This window comes from Dasypus novemcinctus, chromosome 7 (assembly GCF_030445035.2).
Source record: "Dasypus novemcinctus isolate mDasNov1 chromosome 7, mDasNov1.1.hap2, whole genome shotgun sequence".
NCBI lineage: Eukaryota > Metazoa > Chordata > Mammalia > Cingulata > Dasypodidae > Dasypus > Dasypus novemcinctus.
In genome coordinates, this window is record NC_080679.1 from 112,781,470 (window position 1) to 112,799,121 (window position 17,652).

General features: G+C 38.1%; 1 protein-coding gene across 2 annotated transcripts in view; it reads right to left on the bottom strand.

The window, feature by feature from the left end:
• THSD7B (thrombospondin type 1 domain containing 7B) overlaps window positions 1-17,652 on the bottom strand; it is an 882,043-nt gene that overhangs the window by 210,071 nt on the left and 654,320 nt on the right. For both annotated transcript variants that reach the window (XM_058301029.1, XM_071216471.1), the window contains one exon: window positions 17,124-17,302. In XM_058301029.1, the coding sequence (XP_058157012.1) occupies window positions 17,124-17,302 (179 nt within the window). The remainder of the gene's footprint in view (window positions 1-17,123; window positions 17,303-17,652) is intronic.

Below are 17,652 nucleotides of genomic sequence, written 5' to 3' on the forward strand. Positions count from 1 at the left end.
CTGCTGGCCAAAGTTACTGAAGAGAAACCAGTCTCTGCCCTCTGCCACACCCTCCCTCTTTTTAGGGAAGAAGACCTCTGTTCCCCTTCCAGTTGGCTGCAGTGAGCCATGGGTTTTACTGAGGCTGTTCACTTTAAGGGTCAGGATGGGGGACTTTCCCAGCCTGCAGGGGCTAGAAACTCGTGGTTTTTGTTTCTGCCTCTTCATCCCTCTGTTCCTCTCCCTTCTGGCCTGCAGATCCTCAAAGCAGCTCCCTTGAACAGCTTGTACCTTTCCTCCACTGTTTTTGTAAGAGAGTTGAGACCTGCCAAGCTACTTCAAGGCCATCTTCCCAGAAGTATCCTCAGGTTATCGTTTTGAACAGAGAGTTGAATTACAATAACACTTCCACCACATTCCTCTCCAGAACTTTGAGCATCCTAAACTTGAACCTTGCCCTCTGAGTGGTTATAATGGTAGGAGGATAAAATATATTTTATGTACCAGTTTATTGGCTTGACTGATAACTTGATTATTGAGATATATGAAATGTGGGTTTCTATTTGTATTCTATCTCCAGTCTACAAATACTGAGGCATGAGCCTGGTCATTGATGCTTGGCTTAGGTGTAGGGGAGGGGGAGGAAGGAAGGGAGGCAACCATTACACTAGAATATTTTATCAAAAAAGAACAGGAGGGAAGCGGCTGTGGCTCAATCGATTGGGCTCCCGTCTACCATATGGGAGGCCCTGGGTTAGCTTCCTAGGGCCTCCTTGTGAAGGCAGGCTGACAGCCTGCACCTGCCGAGAGCTGGTGCAGCAAGATGATACAACAAAGGGAGAAAAGTAGACACAGAGGAACGCCTAACAAGTGGACACAGTGAGCAGACAGCAAGCAAGTGGCAAATGGGGTAGGAGGCGGGATAAATAAATGAAATCTTAAAAAAAAGAACAGCAATTCTTAGATCCAGCTGAAGTTTGTCAGATAATTTCATTTGTTAAAGGGATGCTAGGTTTTCTAATTTGAATGCAAAAACTCTTAATTTTAAAATCTAGACAATAACTTTAAAAATCAGCACCTTGTCGCAAACACTGAACAATCCAAATAACATTCTCTGCAGCCTAGAGCTGGCCTGTAGACCAACATTAAAATATCTGGTCTTGAAGAAAGCTGGTAACATTGTGGGATTTCCAAAACCTTCCTCTCAGCATCTTTATCACCATTATTAATGATGGTACAAATAATATCTATTACTTACATAGTGCCTACTGCATGCTGGGCACTATATTAGAACTGATGGACATATTATCTTAATGCCAATATTTTTTCATCTATAGGAAAGCTTTGGTGTTGAGAGAGTTGAGCCATCAATTTTTGCATAGCCAGTCCCCTTTAAAATAATTCTTATCAAGAAATCTATTTATTCTCTTTCATGGCAACTGGCTGGTGGTAAGTATAAAATATGTAAACATAGACCAGAGCAAATTTACCTGGCCTGTAGAGGGATTAAATCTTAGTACAACTTCTAATTAAATGAGTTAAGCCACTTCCCATATCGATTATAAGTATGTAATTCAATATCAGGTTCTGGACAAGTATAACTTGAACCTTTCCAAGCAATATGGGCATGATGCATGAAGTTCTGCTTCTATGCCAATAAACTGTCATCTCTTGATTATGATGCCTTTTATAGCCTTTCCATAATTCTTTCAACTGGTGATCTACATGGACTATAATGTAGTTTATCAGAATAAATTAAAATTTGTACTTAGCACTAAAATATAAGTTAATTGTATGTTTTCTCCCAAATCTAACTACGCAAACATCTAAATATATATATCTAGTGTTTCACTCACTCTAACAGTAATCATTTCAACAAGTTGTTAAAACTACTTTTCACTTCCCCATCATTGCTGTCCAAAAGATGCAGCTAATGTGTCAGCATTGAAGCATCTCTTAGAAACTCATTAGAGAAACAACCAGTTCTCTATGGTTCATCATACAGTAAAATAGAGCAGAACATTTTCATCTGCCCAGTGCTAACCAGACAATGAAACCACTGGCCTGACTGTGAAGAAAGCTGAAAGTGTTCAGGAATTAAGGGCATTAAGTTCAGGAAATTAATCTTTACATTGTCATGTTTTATACTTTTGAATATCAATTTTCACCAGATGTGATACTTTCTTTTACAACATCTGCTGGAGGGTGGAAAAGATGCATAGAGATTGTACTTAGGTATAGTATTACTTTTTTTGATGATTAAGGCCAGCAGAATTATGGGAAAATATGATTGCAAATGACATAAATTATATAAGGATTGAAAATGCTCATAAGTTAATTTTTTTTTTTTGAGGTGCTAGGGCCGGGATCCAACCCAGGACCTTTTATATGGGAAGCAGCACTCAACCACTAAGCCACATTGGTTCCCCATAAGTTAATTAAGTAATAAACCAGAACAGAGTTTTTGTAAGTATTAAATAACGTACATTTTAAATGACAGGCAATAATTCATGCAAAAAGGATCATATACTAAGATGCTCATATTTCACTCTTACACTCAAAAGCTCTTTCTATTCAGTTTATCTCTCTTTTTTCACTATCCCTACTAGCATTAAGTAGCTAATTTGACCAATTGTTTGCCCTCAATTATTCAGCATTTTCCTCAGTTATTTTTCTGGTTTTGTTTTCTAGATATAGAGGACTTAGATTCTAATGCCTACAATCACAAGGAAAAAAATTGAATCCATATTCAGGTCACTAAACATTCCATTTTCATGACTCTTTTCTCCAGACTTTATTGAATGTGTCATTTGTTTCAGCCTTATGTAAACACGGCCTTGGTCAGCTACACATAGGAAAACCACATTTATTTTAAGTGGACAAATACAGAGAGTTGGAAATTCAGTGGTCCACGAAAAGCCATGATGTCTTTTTTACCCAAAAAGAGATGAATCAACCATATCAATATAGCAAAATGACAGAGTCAAACCTTTCTCCTCTTTTTCTAGATCACACGTCTTGCTTCTATTAGTTCTAACTGATATACAGAGGATAATGCAAACACCATGAAGAATCCATACAGGCAGTAAATGTAAGGCTAAAAATAGGGGGAGCAGATGTTGCTCAAACAGTTGAGTGCCGACCTCCCACATACAGGAGGCCTCGGGTTTAGTTCTTATAAAGAAGACAAACAAACAAGCAGACAATGAGCAGACATTGAGCAAAACAAATGAGGAGGAAAAACAAGATGAGCAAAAAACACAAAAAACAAAAACAAGCAAGACTATGAGAAAATGAGCAGATAAGAAACAAGCAAACAAACAAGCAGAGAGCAGATGTGGCTCAAGCAGTTGAGTGCCTACCTCCCACATGGGAGGTCCTGGATTTTGTTCCCAGTGCCTCCTAAAGAAAAAACAGACAACGAGCAAACAAAACAAAACAAAACAAAAAACCAACAAGCAGACCACGAACACAGTGTGCAAAAACAATGAGCAAACAGACGAGGGAGCCTTGGGGGTGGGGGGCAGGAATGAAAGACTAAAAAGAGAATCTGAATATATCTAAATACACACTACTCTCCAATGGTTCCAAATTGACACAGACCAAGAATATAACATTTTCTTGATGTCAAAAGTTCTACTCACACATAAGAATGTGCATTTGCTTCTAAACCCTCGTTAGAAGGGCAAATGGATTTTCAATAGCAAGACTGTGAGTGCTCAGCCCTCAGGAAAAATATGGTGACAAGAAAAGACAAGGCCTTCTAGCAGCCTCAACTCTAGAGGAGGTATCAAGACAGACACATGCAAAAACAGAACATCAGCACCTAACTACATGGGTCCATACACATTAGACCATGCTCTGAGTGTGTGATGTCCCACTGCTTTGCATTTTCTAAGTTTCCACACTCACCTATGCTGAATATATTATGCCCCAAGATACTTTTAACTTTTTAACACTACATATAAATATATAAATCTCTGTAAGTGAACAATTGTCAGCAGGGTTTCTTTTTCATATACTTGGGCTCTGATTTCACTTTCATTCAAAATGATATGCATTTCTACTATCCCTACCATCTGCTCTTGCTACTTTGTATTACCAAATGCTGTTACAACTTGAGGCTATAGAAAGTTTAACTTGGATAGTAATATTGTAGAGGAATCCAAAGGAAATATTAGATTTGGCATCCTTCATTACTATTATGAACCATCACCAAAATATGCATAATTCATGTATGCCTGTAAATCATTGGGGAATGACTTGAGAAAGGGTGCATGGGTTGTTTAGGGCAGGGAGAACAGCAGGAAAGACGTGGTGTATGCTTATATTCCTTATCTGATTTTTAGGTCTGCTTATCTGGCCCATGGTGTGAGGCACTGGATGGTTCGTTATGCAACATAACTTGCAAAATGGAATTATGCCCTTGGTAAAAAGCAAGTGTCATGGAAAAGCCCTCCTCAACACAAGTCATATACTCATAAGAAAAATATTAAGTCATCTCTCTTAACAAAGAAACTTTCTTATATTGAACTAAAAACATTACTTAATTCATCACTGTCAATAGAGGGTTTGAAAGGTTATTTAAAAGTGATTATACTCTGATGAAATTCAGTGTCAAAAAGTGAATAAAATTGAAAGTATACAGTGGACATTTGGTTCAGTCCTCAACATGCATTCTGCCCCATATGATCGGCGCAGGTGGGAGCTCCCCAAATGGTATGCACTAGCATCTCAAAGTGTAACCTGCAGTCAGCAGCTTTGACATCATCTGGTAGCAGGTCAGAATGCAGAATCTCTGCTCCACTGCCCCAGACTTAGGGAAGCAGTCTCCAATTTAGCAAGAGCTGTCACACGGTGCATGTGCACATTAAAATTTGTGCATGTGCACAGCCCCACCTTGCCAGTGTATCATGAAAGTACCTCAGATGTGCCTGGAACGCTGATGTCACCACCCCATAAGCAGCTTTGAGCACATACCTCAGTGTGCTGGATGAGTGTTACAGATTTCTATATAGGCCAGGAAGCTTAAAGAAAATGAAACACTGGAAAGTATTTGCTTGCCTAATCAAGTTCATCCCAGACTCCTTCCTGTGATTAGCTTAGAAATTGACACCCCTTCCAACTTCGGCCAACAAGATGTGAAGTCAAGATGGGGAAGTCTTATGGGAAGGGGGGGGGATCTGGGAAATGTTTGCTGTTCCTCGGATTCCCAAAAGAGAAACCCTCTCTTATTCCTCTGGTCATTGTGCATCAGAGGGCTATGCCTGAAGCTGCTGAGCCATCTTGCTAACAACCTAAGGATGAAGCCAACACTGAAGATGACAAAGCAGAGAGGCTGAGAGAGTGTCTGTGTCCTTAATGACATTGTCGAGCCCAGAATCAACCCGTTCTGGAGCCTACATTACTGCTGTTACATGAGATAATAACTTTCCTTATTGTTAAAACCATTTGAGTTTGGGTTTCTGTTAGTTGCAAATCATATTGATATAGGGCAATTTTGCTGGTTTCATATATTTTTGAGGATGTTAAAACAGTTCTGATACCACGAGTATCTAGAGAATCACATTCTGTACTTTCAACCTATCCAAACTCCCCCTCAAGTTTCCACTAATCCAAGTTCCCAGTGGAAACTCTTTGAGAAATGGAGTTGAAATGAGTTTCATCCACATGTCCTCCTTGCATATCATTCATACTCAATGATTGCTGAATTAATGAAATAACGAACAAGGGCATAGAAGGACAGAATTAAAGTTACCTTCCAAAATCTTTACAATTATCTTAAATTCCATTTAATTAAATCACTCTTGCTAAGAAATCTGTCTCCATCATACAAGTACATCATTTTATCTACCTCCGTTACACTTCTGTATCTTCCCTCCAAACTTCTCAATTATACAGCATGAGGATATATGCATAATACTTGTTGAATAATGCAAAAGAAAATACATTTACCATCATACCTAATTTACCACCACAAACTAAGAGGCCATGGAATACCTATCTTATTTTTTCACATATTCAGGGGCATATGTACAGCTATCAGGTAAGTCCCCAGCCTATATGAGAAAAGGTAGTAGTTAGAGATTACAGGTTCAGTTAAACCATCTCCCAAAAGTCTTTGCCTTTAGTGGCTCGGGGAAAGTCATCATCAGCAGAAGGGAATGTTTTAGGGTAGGGCTGGAATGGCCCCTTACTTGTTTTCCTATTTGACCATAAACATGTAATGCAAATTGGTCTCACAGTGTTTTTCATTGCACTTGTGTTCTTTTGGATGGAAGAGGTGCTTGAAGAAGGAGGGAAGCAACACTCTGTCTTAGAAACAATGATGGATGATGGCTGCAGTGCTGGGGCGCTTGAGGTCCCTATCCTAGTCGGTGATTACTTGTCAAATCACCTCCCAGAGCTCTAGTTGCCACATTGACAAGATGATGAGGCCACATTAGGCAGCGGTTCTCAACCCTGACTGCACATTAGAATCACCTGGGGAGTTTTCGAACCAATGTCTCACCACCAGAAATTCTGAAGTAAATGATGGAAGTTGGGGCTCCATCATGTAAAAGTCTTAAAAAGTTGTACTGGTCAGCCATAATTGAGAGCTAGTAGATTAGATATTTTTAGGTACCTCTCCTACTAGTATCCAGTTGTCCTAGAACACTCCAGTTATGCTTAATCCAGTACACTTTGACATAGGGACTGCCCCATAAGAGTCTCCTATAGCAGGCACACTCTGCTCTGTCTTTCCACTCACATCCAGTTTCAAGCAGGCAAACTGAGCTTGGCAGGAGTCATAGAGAAAAGGCTACTGTATGGAAAACAGCATGGGAGCTGCAAGTGCCCCTCACTAGCTCTGCATCGCATCCCCACCAAAAAAGGAAGGTCTGAAGCCCTTCCCAAGCCTCTATTTCTACCTCGTTAATTGGGGCACAGCTTGGTCTCTGCAGTCAGATTTTTCCCTTTCTTTTTGCTGTGGTGCAGCATCCTTGAAGGACAAAGAATCAATTATAAAGAGGAGCAGATGAGACTGCATAGCCAAATGAGCAAAAATCTATTGCCAACCACAAACTACTCAAAATACCTATTCCACCACTGGGCTGTATTCAAGCATATTTTTATGCAAAAAAAAAAAAATGCACCGCTGCCTATTATATGGATAGCACAGACAACACACTGTCCCCAGTAAATAATACCAATTGAGCAACTTCCTGCCTCTAAGTACAGAGATGACACTTGTGGCAGGCAGAATTGGTGCCCTACCTTTATCCCTCCAACCTTTCAAAGTGATCCGGCCACCTTCCCAACGCCAGTATCTATATCTCTGTGTCTAAGGGCTTTTTCCAGGATGGCCCAAAGTGCCCTGGACTTAACAGTCCTTCAAACAGTGAGTCTTCGAAATTGTTCTATTAATATGTCAGCTGTGTGGCCCTTCAGGCAGGACTTATCTTAGGCATGTATTTGGCAGGGTTTCCCAGAGTTTCTTCACAGGCTTGGGCTTTGATCTCTACCATGGTCCATGGCTTGATAATCCACCTTTTAATGGCTTCTTCCCTTCCCTGTAGCACTTCTTCACTTCTTAATTGCAATTAAGAGATAAATTTCTTGTCCTTGAATCCTGTCTCAGGCTCTGCTCCTAGGAGAGTCCAAACTAAGATACCACTGTCATCAGCTTTCATTGTTCTCACAGTGCCTGGGCAGTATATATCTTTTGGGGGTGTAATGGAGACAAAGCCAAATTGAAGTGAAAAAATAAATGAGGAAGCTTATAGTAGGAACTGAAGAGCCTAAGAGTGGTGACTGGGAGATGTATGGGGGCATGATGTAGTAGTAAATACAGATGATCAGATAGAACACATTATGAAGCTGAATTTGAGCAAAGATTTAAAACCACAAAAATATCCACATGCAAGTATCAAATGTCCTTTTATTTTTTGTATTATGGTAATATATTAGAATTGTAATTTTAAGAGGCTTAAAACAATACACATTTATTACCTCACAGTTTCCACAGGTCTGGAGTCTGGGTATAGTTTTACTGGGTCCTCAGCTCAGGATTTCATATGGCTGCAACCAAGGTACCAACCAGGTTGCATACTCATTTGGAGGTTTGACTGCGGATGAATCATTCAGGAGGTTGGCAAAATTCATTTATCTGCATCTCTATGACTAAGAGACCTGGTTTCTTCCTGGCTGTGAGATGAAAGAGGCCACCTACAGTTCACTACCACATGGCCCTCTCTATACACAGCACACAGCATAGCTGTTTTCTACTTCAGGGCAAGCAGGAGAATCTCTTCCTAATTTTTTTTTAATTGTCTTTTTTTTTAAAGATACATAGATCACAAAAAATGTTACATTAAAAAATAGAAGAGGTTCCCATATACAACACACCCCACCCCACTCCTCCCACATCAACAACCTCTTTCATCATTGTGGCACATTCATTGCATTTGGTGAATACATTTTGGAGCACTGCTGCACCACATGGATTATAGTTTACATTGTAGTTTACACTCTCCCCCAGTCCATTCACTGGGTTATGGCAGGATATATAATGTCCAGCATCTGTCTCTGCAGTATCATTTAGGACAACTCCAAGTCCCGAAAATGCCCCCATATCTCATTTCTTCTTCCTTCTCCCTGCCCTCAGAAACTACCGTGGCCACTGTCTCCACATCAATGATACAATTTCTTCCATTGCTAGAGTCACAATAGTTCTATAGTAGAATACCAGGAAGTCCATTCTAATCCATAGTTTGTTCCTCCATCCTGTGGACTCTGGGATGGTGATGTTCACTCTACCTCTAAATCAAGAGGTGGCTTAGATCCCAGATGGCTGATGGATGTGATTCTCCTGCTTGGAGTTGTAGGCAATCTCAGTTCCCTGGTGTGGTGGTTGAACATATTCTCCTCCCTGTTAGCTGACTGGGGTAAGTCCAACGAATTGGAGAATAGGAGTTGCAATTCTGCTGAGGCTCAGGGTCCAGCTTGCACATGGACAGTCCAGAGATTCAAGTCTCCTGAGTATACACCAATCCCAGCACCCACCGCAGGTTCAGTAAAAGTGACAGAAGAAGCATGTGTAGAGAGGTCACATCTGAGTCCAACTCCATCACACTCAGGAGCACAAATTCAGTGACAAGACACTGAATTCCAGAGCCATCTACTATGACCATAGAACCTGTGTGTCTCTCTAGCCCTCAGGAGCACCAGTGCCGGGGGTCATATCTACTTTGGTTGTCTCTGGGATCCTCTTGAGGCATGTGTAAGTGCGACCCCTCTGATGACCTCCTGACTCATTTTGAAGTCTCTTAGCCATATAAACTCATTTGTCTTTACCATTTAAAGGACAACACATGAAATTAAGGGCCAACTAGGACTTTAATACAGTTAAGCTCCCTTGCTCTACAAAACAAAAACAAGAACAAATTCACTGTGTCTGCCATAGTTGCTACTCTGATTTAGGATACATGGTCCCTGCTGGCCTCCCACATGCCATACTGTTTATTGGAGAGTCAGTTCAATCCAAACTTCTTTCCTAACATTGCCATCCAAATTCATTTTCTTTCAGTTCTAGGAATGACAAGATTACTGTCTACTAGGGTGGAAGATGACTTTTGGCAACTCTTCTGCTGTTTCTGAACATTTCTTGGAGGCCAATTTTCCTTTATCTTGTCATGTAAGGAAGAAAGTAAAGAACTTGAATCTGCCTTGGGAAGTCTAAATGGCTTTGATCCAATGTAGAAGAACTGCATGAGCAGCTTCTAGAGAAATGCAATAGAGTATCCTCAAATATCTAATTTAGTAGAGAATGCCTGGCGACTTGTCAATTGGAAGGCAATTTCTCATGCAACATTGTGTTTGACAACCATCAAATTGATTAATATAATCAGTCTCAAAATATGCAACCCTCCCTTTCTATGAGAAAACCTGTGTGTGCTGATAAGGAAATAGAAGACAGAAATGCCCCAGTCCCCTTCAGATTCTCAGAAGCTTCCCTGCTGTGAGAGTCTTACTGATTTGACCATGATACTGAGCTCAGAGAAATCTGACTAGCAAGACAACCAGAGGCCAGATCATAAAACATCTTATAAACTATATTAGTTTCTGCTTTATCCCAGGAGTCACAGGAAACTCTTGAAAGATTTTAGCATGGCCAGATTTGTGGTCTGGAAAACTCACTGTGGCTGCTCTGCTGATAAGAGCTCGGAGCAGAGGGGAGGAGATTAGAGAGAGAGGACACATGACTGTGTGGAAAGAGGTGAGCCAGGCAGGGAGAGAGGGGAGTGTTCACACCAGTTTCCCATTTGGGCAGAGACACAGGACTTAGGAAAGGGCAGCAGTGGTGACTTTTGTGCTGTGATATGAGAAGCACTGAGATAAACATTCAGCGCATTTTTAGGGTTTTTCCTCCTCTTTGCATAGGGTCAGGCAGGTCATAGTTCAAATCATTATCTAGAGCCCTGTACTATCCATTTTCAGGACAACGTATGATAATTTACAAGTTAAAATGAAATGCCAATTACCTCCTGAAGCTGAACAGATAGCATGGCCTAAGACATAGAAAGTGTTCTCTTAGATATGTACCCAAATGAAATGCACAAATAGGTGTACCAAAAACAAAACATGTACAAGAATGGTCAGTGCAGTGTTATTTATAATTGTCCCAAACTGGACAACCCAAATGTCCATCAACAACCCAATGGGTAAAATGTGATATATACAATAAAATAATGTGGGTATACATTGAAATAATATAAGGCAATAAAAATGAACAAAATATTGCTACACGAGACAACATGACTAAATCTCAAAAGCATAATGTTTACTAGGAAGAGGAGGAGCCAAAAGTGTACATCGTAGAGAATACCATTTACATAGAGTTTAAGAAAAATAATAAAACTAATCTATGGTCTTAGAAACCTGAATAGTGGCTATCTTTGGAAAGAAAGAAGATGGTAGTGAAGGTAGTGGGAATTATGAGGCCATGTGAGAAGTTGATAATGTAATATTCCTTGACATGCATGGTGACTCTGATGGGGAGGCTCATTTTTGTGGAACTTCTTAGACTGTATGAACACTTAATGATTTGTGTACTTTTCTGCCTATAAAAAAAAGGCCAAAGAATTACAGATTCCTGGGAAATTAGACTTAAAAAAAATATAAAAAGATATATTTACTTTTGCCGTTAGGGAAAAAAAAAGCCAGATGAGATGTTCAGAAATAAATAGGTCAGGAAGCAATAACCGTAGATGCTACTAGGCATCTAAGCTGAGGCACTACAACTAAAATATTTGAATCCAAATGTTTCAGTAGCTGAAAATAAAAAGATAAGGATTTTGCACAACTTAGTTCTAAAAGTAGTATAGGGGGAAGCAAACTGAATTAGAAACAGAGATTATGTGTTAGAGACCAAGGAAAAATAATCGTAGGTAACACTTACCCAACACTTACTGTATATGCCATGCTCTTGGTTTAGTTTTTTAACAAGTATGTTCAGAACTATAAGTTCATTCCCATGGTTAGAGTCAGGGTTATATTCTATCTATGCCTGAAAGGAGGAGGGATGTTACCAATCTGTATTGAAAGCTTAAATGAAAGGCTGAACTCAAGAAAAATATGAAAAACAGGTTTTCCCAATATTTTCTAGAAAACTGTTCGAAAACTTCTACTTGAAATACTTGATTTAGAAGACCATTTCAAAAATGGCAAACACAGATGATGTGATTCCCCTGCTGACATTAATATGATCTAATATGATATTTCAGGGTTTTAAGAGTTAAGATAAAATTGGGCAGCTTCAGAATTTTACACTCGTGCCCAGCCAATCCCCAAAACCCTGCATAGGGCCTATGGTATGGACATTTGCCAAGCCATTCTAAAAGAAAGCATTCTAGGGGCACATAGTGAATATCTTGGATAATAACTAGAAGGAAGTCTGGATACATGTAATGTAGTAATACCCAGTATTAAAAAAAATCAGTAAAATGTAAGACAGTTGACAACAAGCATAGGGAAATTGCTTCTCATGACTGATTCTGGCAGCTCCCAAGAAAACCGATCAAAGTTTTAAAAGATCTTAACAAGCCCTAGGGGTATTACTTGGAATGATCAAGAATAGGGTATGCACAGATGCAAGTGGAGAGGGGGGCAGGAATCTCTTGAGAAGAAAAAAATATTTTTTCTTAGATACAGTGACAGGGCAAGAGAAAAAAGGAAAAACTGCCTCTCTTCTGAGCTCTACTCAGTTCAATTAGTGAAATGCCACAACTTGAGAGCACAGAGCTGGGACTGGCAGACAGGCATAGAGGACACAAATGCAAGACCACCTCATAAAAGCCATGTCAAGCTGCCTCTGAGAAGAGGCGCTGCAATACTGGGCTGGCTCTGGGATAGTAACATCTGTGTTGGCAAGGGGTGAAACATTTTAGGAGTATCTGCCTCCATTAAAGCCTTCCAAGTGACCCCAAGGAATAAAGCATTCTGTAGCCCTTAATTCTAGGACACATGAAAGTTCATTTTTAAAGCAAGTCGGCTCCCCCACCTCTCAGAACAGTACACCTGAATGTACTTAATCATGTGTCACTTTGGGCTGCCTTCCATGCTCTTTCTTGGGAAGAAGGCTTCTTGCTCCATTACAGTCAGGGGCATGTGCCAAAGTACCAAGTTCAAAGTAAAATCACTATGCCAGGAGTGATTTGGCCGAAGCTGGGATCAATGGGGCAGGCTAGTCAAAGAGAAGCAAGAGGCCAAAATGGGTTGAAACAAATTAAATATAAGTGTAGCCATATTTTCCTGGGTAAACAAATATTCAGATAGAACATGAGTTATCCTATTTCTACATCCTAATACAATGTATTTCTACAACTAACATGCTGCTAATATTTAATGTGACATTATTCAAATCACCATAATCTATTTCTCCATAGAAATTTTTCTCATCCCAAAGTCCTTTATAAGGAAGAAATGGTCATGCTAAAATACATTTGTATAGGTTTGGAAAGAAAGCATTCTTAAAAGTGCTATTACCACACACTGAAAAATAAAATATATTACGTTCATTACCAAATTTGGCAAGCCTCTCTTTGTGGAAAAGATACCTCTTTAAAATTGTTTCTAGGGAACACACATATATTGAATTTATATCCTCTTGTTCAGATGCAGTAACCAAAACTCTTTCAAAAATATATGTAAATAGCATATATTTTAATACATATAGGTAATATGTACTTAATACATATATAGGTAATGAATCTCAGTATAAGACTTGGGTCAAACTGTGAACCCAATGGCTTGCACTTATGAACAAAATATAATTTTACAAAATTCTCCTTGATTTCAGTTGTGGAAAGAATTTAGAAGTGAAATGTAAGTCCAGTGGAGTTTTAACATTCTTTTATTTAATCTTTTCTTTTGAAGCAGAACTTCAAAAGAAAAAATGTAGCAAAAACATACAGTACAAGTATACTTAAAACCATTCAACACATTATGAGCTATACAAAATTAAAATATACTATATATTTTATTATGTCCAGCAGAGCCAAGGGCATCAGCCTACTAGTCTGATATTCCAATAAACTGTTTAGAATAAATTTAGCATCTAGATAAAGAGCTGTGGAAAAGTATTTAGCATCACAAATAAATTTTGCAGAAAGCTAACCATGTACTGCTGTCACTGTGGCACTTCTAGAGAAAGAGCTATCATGTTGATAGGTTCTGGTTAAAACAGAGGCTTTCTATGAGAGATTATAAATATTGATTTCACTAACAGATTCAGAACAGTTTATGAACTTGTGTACACAACAACTTTTCCATTTACATAGCTAAATTAGATTTCAATCAGGAATCCAAACACACAGCATTTTTCAGGCAAGTCTTGAAAGACTCTCATTGGGCAATTAAAATTGGCAAGATCTTAATTTTTTTTCTATATCATGATTTTGAGAGTTCTATTGATAAATCAAGCATAAGAAAAAAAAGAAACCAGAGTTCAAAGTACCTATGGAAATAGCTATTCAAATGTCCAGATAGAAGGCTTTTCAAATAATCGACTTAATTAACATATTTTGACCAATCCACATGATAGTATACTAGAAGTTAAAATGAGTTTGATAGATAAATGTAATTACATCTGCCTTCCAATGTGTGCCATTGTATTTATTTTCACAGGCAATTCTGGGATGGGAGGAACAGGGAAAAATGGACAGTTGATCCTGGTTTCTGACAAGAAAGAACAACTAAGAATGGTATCATTTCTCCTCACTGAGTTAGTGTCTCCCATACCATAGTCCCTCACATACTGTCTAGAGCTGGAGGCAAACCAGTCAGATCCAATGTTTAAGTGTCTATTATCTGGGAAGGCTCTTCCTAGGACAGATCTTGATTCTCCCTTCCAAGTAGTATGATAACCCTTGTCCTCAGAAAGACCTCATGTTCTGAGGAGGATGGAAGGAGAATAAGAGAATGACCAAATGGATACAGGTATACTAACATTTACACATGCATAGTACACACACCCAAGAAAGTTCTTTTATTTTTTAAATGAACAGTCTTTTAGGCTCAATCTGACATGTAGCTTCCTCATGCACAAGTATTGAAGACATATGCCCTTCTTGCCTCTATAATTTGTTTACAAATCTATATTTTAACCTTTTACTTAGGGGTGAATGGGGTGTAGGGACTAAAATCTAGTTCCAAAAATAGTAAAAGAAATCTAAACCTGAAAACCAATTGGCAAGGGGACACATAACTTAAAGCCAGTAGTAAAACTGAATTTACAAAAGAGCCTCAGTGGGTGTAACTCTGATTATACCATATGTTCAGTTTAGAAAAACAAGAAGTGGACTCTTCTAAAGAAGAACAGCCATTAAATAAGAAGCTGGGGAATAATTCATAAATAATGAAAACCCTGAAACCCAACTTCTGTCAGGCCAATCAAGAAAACATGAATTATGTCAAACAAAGCTCTCTATATACATAATGCACACACACACAAACACACACACGGATACCCTCCCCACTCCCCCTACACCCAAAGGGGATCCTATCCCAGGTAAGAACAAATATACAATGAAACTACCACATATATATTTCAACAAATACAATTCCAGGTTTAAGTGTGCTTGCTTTACAAAAGGGATTGCTCTGAAGAAAATTTACTAGAAGATCAAGGATTTTTCACAATAACATTCCCTTGCCAGTTACAAGCAAAAGGCAGGGTTTATTGCTTACTGCCCCGTTCAATTTCCTTTAGACTAAAACATAAGGTATAGATTGGAGTGAAGTGTTTTGACTCAGGTTTAATTACGCTACATACAAATTAGACACCTGAAAACCTCTTTATAGCGAAATAAACACCATACTATATCAGATTTCTGATTGTTAAACTCATTCAGTTCTGAACATTACAATAAATAAATGTTTTTGGAATGGTATCATTACCTTCCCTAAACTCAAAAATTAGAAATATCCTCCTGCAAACAGGCCTACCTTCACTTAATTTTCACTTATAGAATTTTGTTTAAATTATTCTTGAACTTAGGGCTTAATTTTTAGTTTCTACTATTCAGGGTTACAAATTTTATATGTCTACGAAGTGTTTCGAAAAAGTTTTATTGATGTGTTTTTACACTGTGCCTCAAATCCTGAAAATTTAGGCTTAATGTCTGCATTAAATGAAGTCCACTTAGTCCCAGGATAATTTCTAGTTCATAAAATTAGCATATAAAAACTAATGTTTAAACTGGTATTGTAAAGTCTTGATTGTTTTGAAGAAGATATAATAAGAATTTTCATACAATGTTTATAACCACAGATGGGTAGACGTTCTTTAGCATTTTACATTTTGGAAAATCCCCTAATGATGGTCAAATAGTTTTCATAGAGCATATTCATTAGAACATCCTTTTTTCAGACATAAATGTCATTCCTTTCCTTGAAATGAAGACTTAACCCCCTAGACAATCTCTGCTCTGATTATTACCCTCCTATCCTCACTAATCATATGCAATTCTTGCCTTCACCAAATTTCTGCACTTAAGGGTTTTTTTTCCAGTATTTATGTTGATTTTCTGATCATCTCCCTTATTTTTCCATCAGTCTTATCCATTCTTCAATGGAAAAATTATGATCCACATAACCTTATAAAAACAGAGTCTAGCATGATACTATTTAGAACTTAAATAGAAACGATATTATTTTTCTTTTATTGGTGGGTTTTACATCTCTTATCAAAATTAACAAATTTAAGCCAAGCAGTAAAGGATATACTATTCAAATTAATTAAAAGCAGAGACATGGGATTTTCCTTCCACGTAAAGAACCTATATGTCTATTCTGTTAAGAGTTTCCCTAGTCACTGAGGATCTACATATCATGTGAGACATACTTGGCCCAAGAAAAAAGAAATTTTAACTGTTATCAAAAACTCATAATATTGGTCCTTATCTAGTAGCCAGTATGCAATTATGGGAAAAGTTTAAGTTCTTTATTATAATTCTTAACTAAAACATAGACTCTGTTACTTAGGCAAAGCTAACTAAAATACTCTAACTTTGTACAGGATGGCAATTTTCATAGACATCTAGATGGAAGCAGAACCATCAGGATTTCATTTAGGAAAACAGCTATGTCTTTGGGGGGACCAGGTGAAAATGTAGCTCTAAAGAGACATGAAGAACTGCTGAAGCAGTGTCAAGATTATGAGGGTGAAGGGAAAAGACAGAACACCATATTTATTTGGAGTTGATCAGAAAGATCGAGAATTATATTTACAAAAAAGTTATTGATACACTCCAAATGTTATTACTCATATTTAAAATATATTTAAAAAAGAAACTTTTATGAGTTATGGCCTATCACTTTTATAATGTCATGATTAATCAAATTATATTTCAGGATCATTTAAAAATCAATTGGATTGAATTTCTGTAAATATTATTATGGTCAATGATACCAAAGTTGGTTTCTGCCTTACCTAGGAATGGGAAAGGCATTCGTGGCTAATCTATTATATTAACTTCTGCCCTCTGACACGCTTCTGATAATTTTTTAATAAACTATTGTGATAAGAGATTGACCTTAATTTCAACAGGAAATAATAATGGGGATAATGTTCAGCTTTTTATTTGTAGCTTCATGCACTTTACCTGATTCTTGAGATCCAGTTTGGGACATGGGCGACCTCCATTATAAGGTTTTTCTTTAAGCCATTTGGATCGAATTCTCACTCCAATCCCACAAGATGAACTGCAAGAGCCCCAACTAGACCAATCGCTTAACTTGCAATCAAATGGGCAAGGAGTGACACATTCTTCTTGAATATAACCTGAAAGAGAAAGATTTAAAAGAAAGGAAGAAAATCTGATAAAAATGGATTGATCAAATGCACTCTCTATTTCCATTATCACAACTCAGATTTCTCAGGAAGCTTACTGCAACAGCTACAATAATTTTTGACTTAAATGAATATATCTAAGTTTTAAGAAAGAGATAAATATAATTATATCTGTCTTCCAAGTGTGGGCCATTGTTTTTACTTTCATAGGCAATTCTGGGATGGGAGGAGTAGCAAAAAGGAAACAGTTGGTTCTGGTCTCTAATAAGAATGAATGAAGCAGTACAAGACTAAGGATACTATCATCTCCCTTCACCGCACTTGTGTCCCCCCTCCCACAA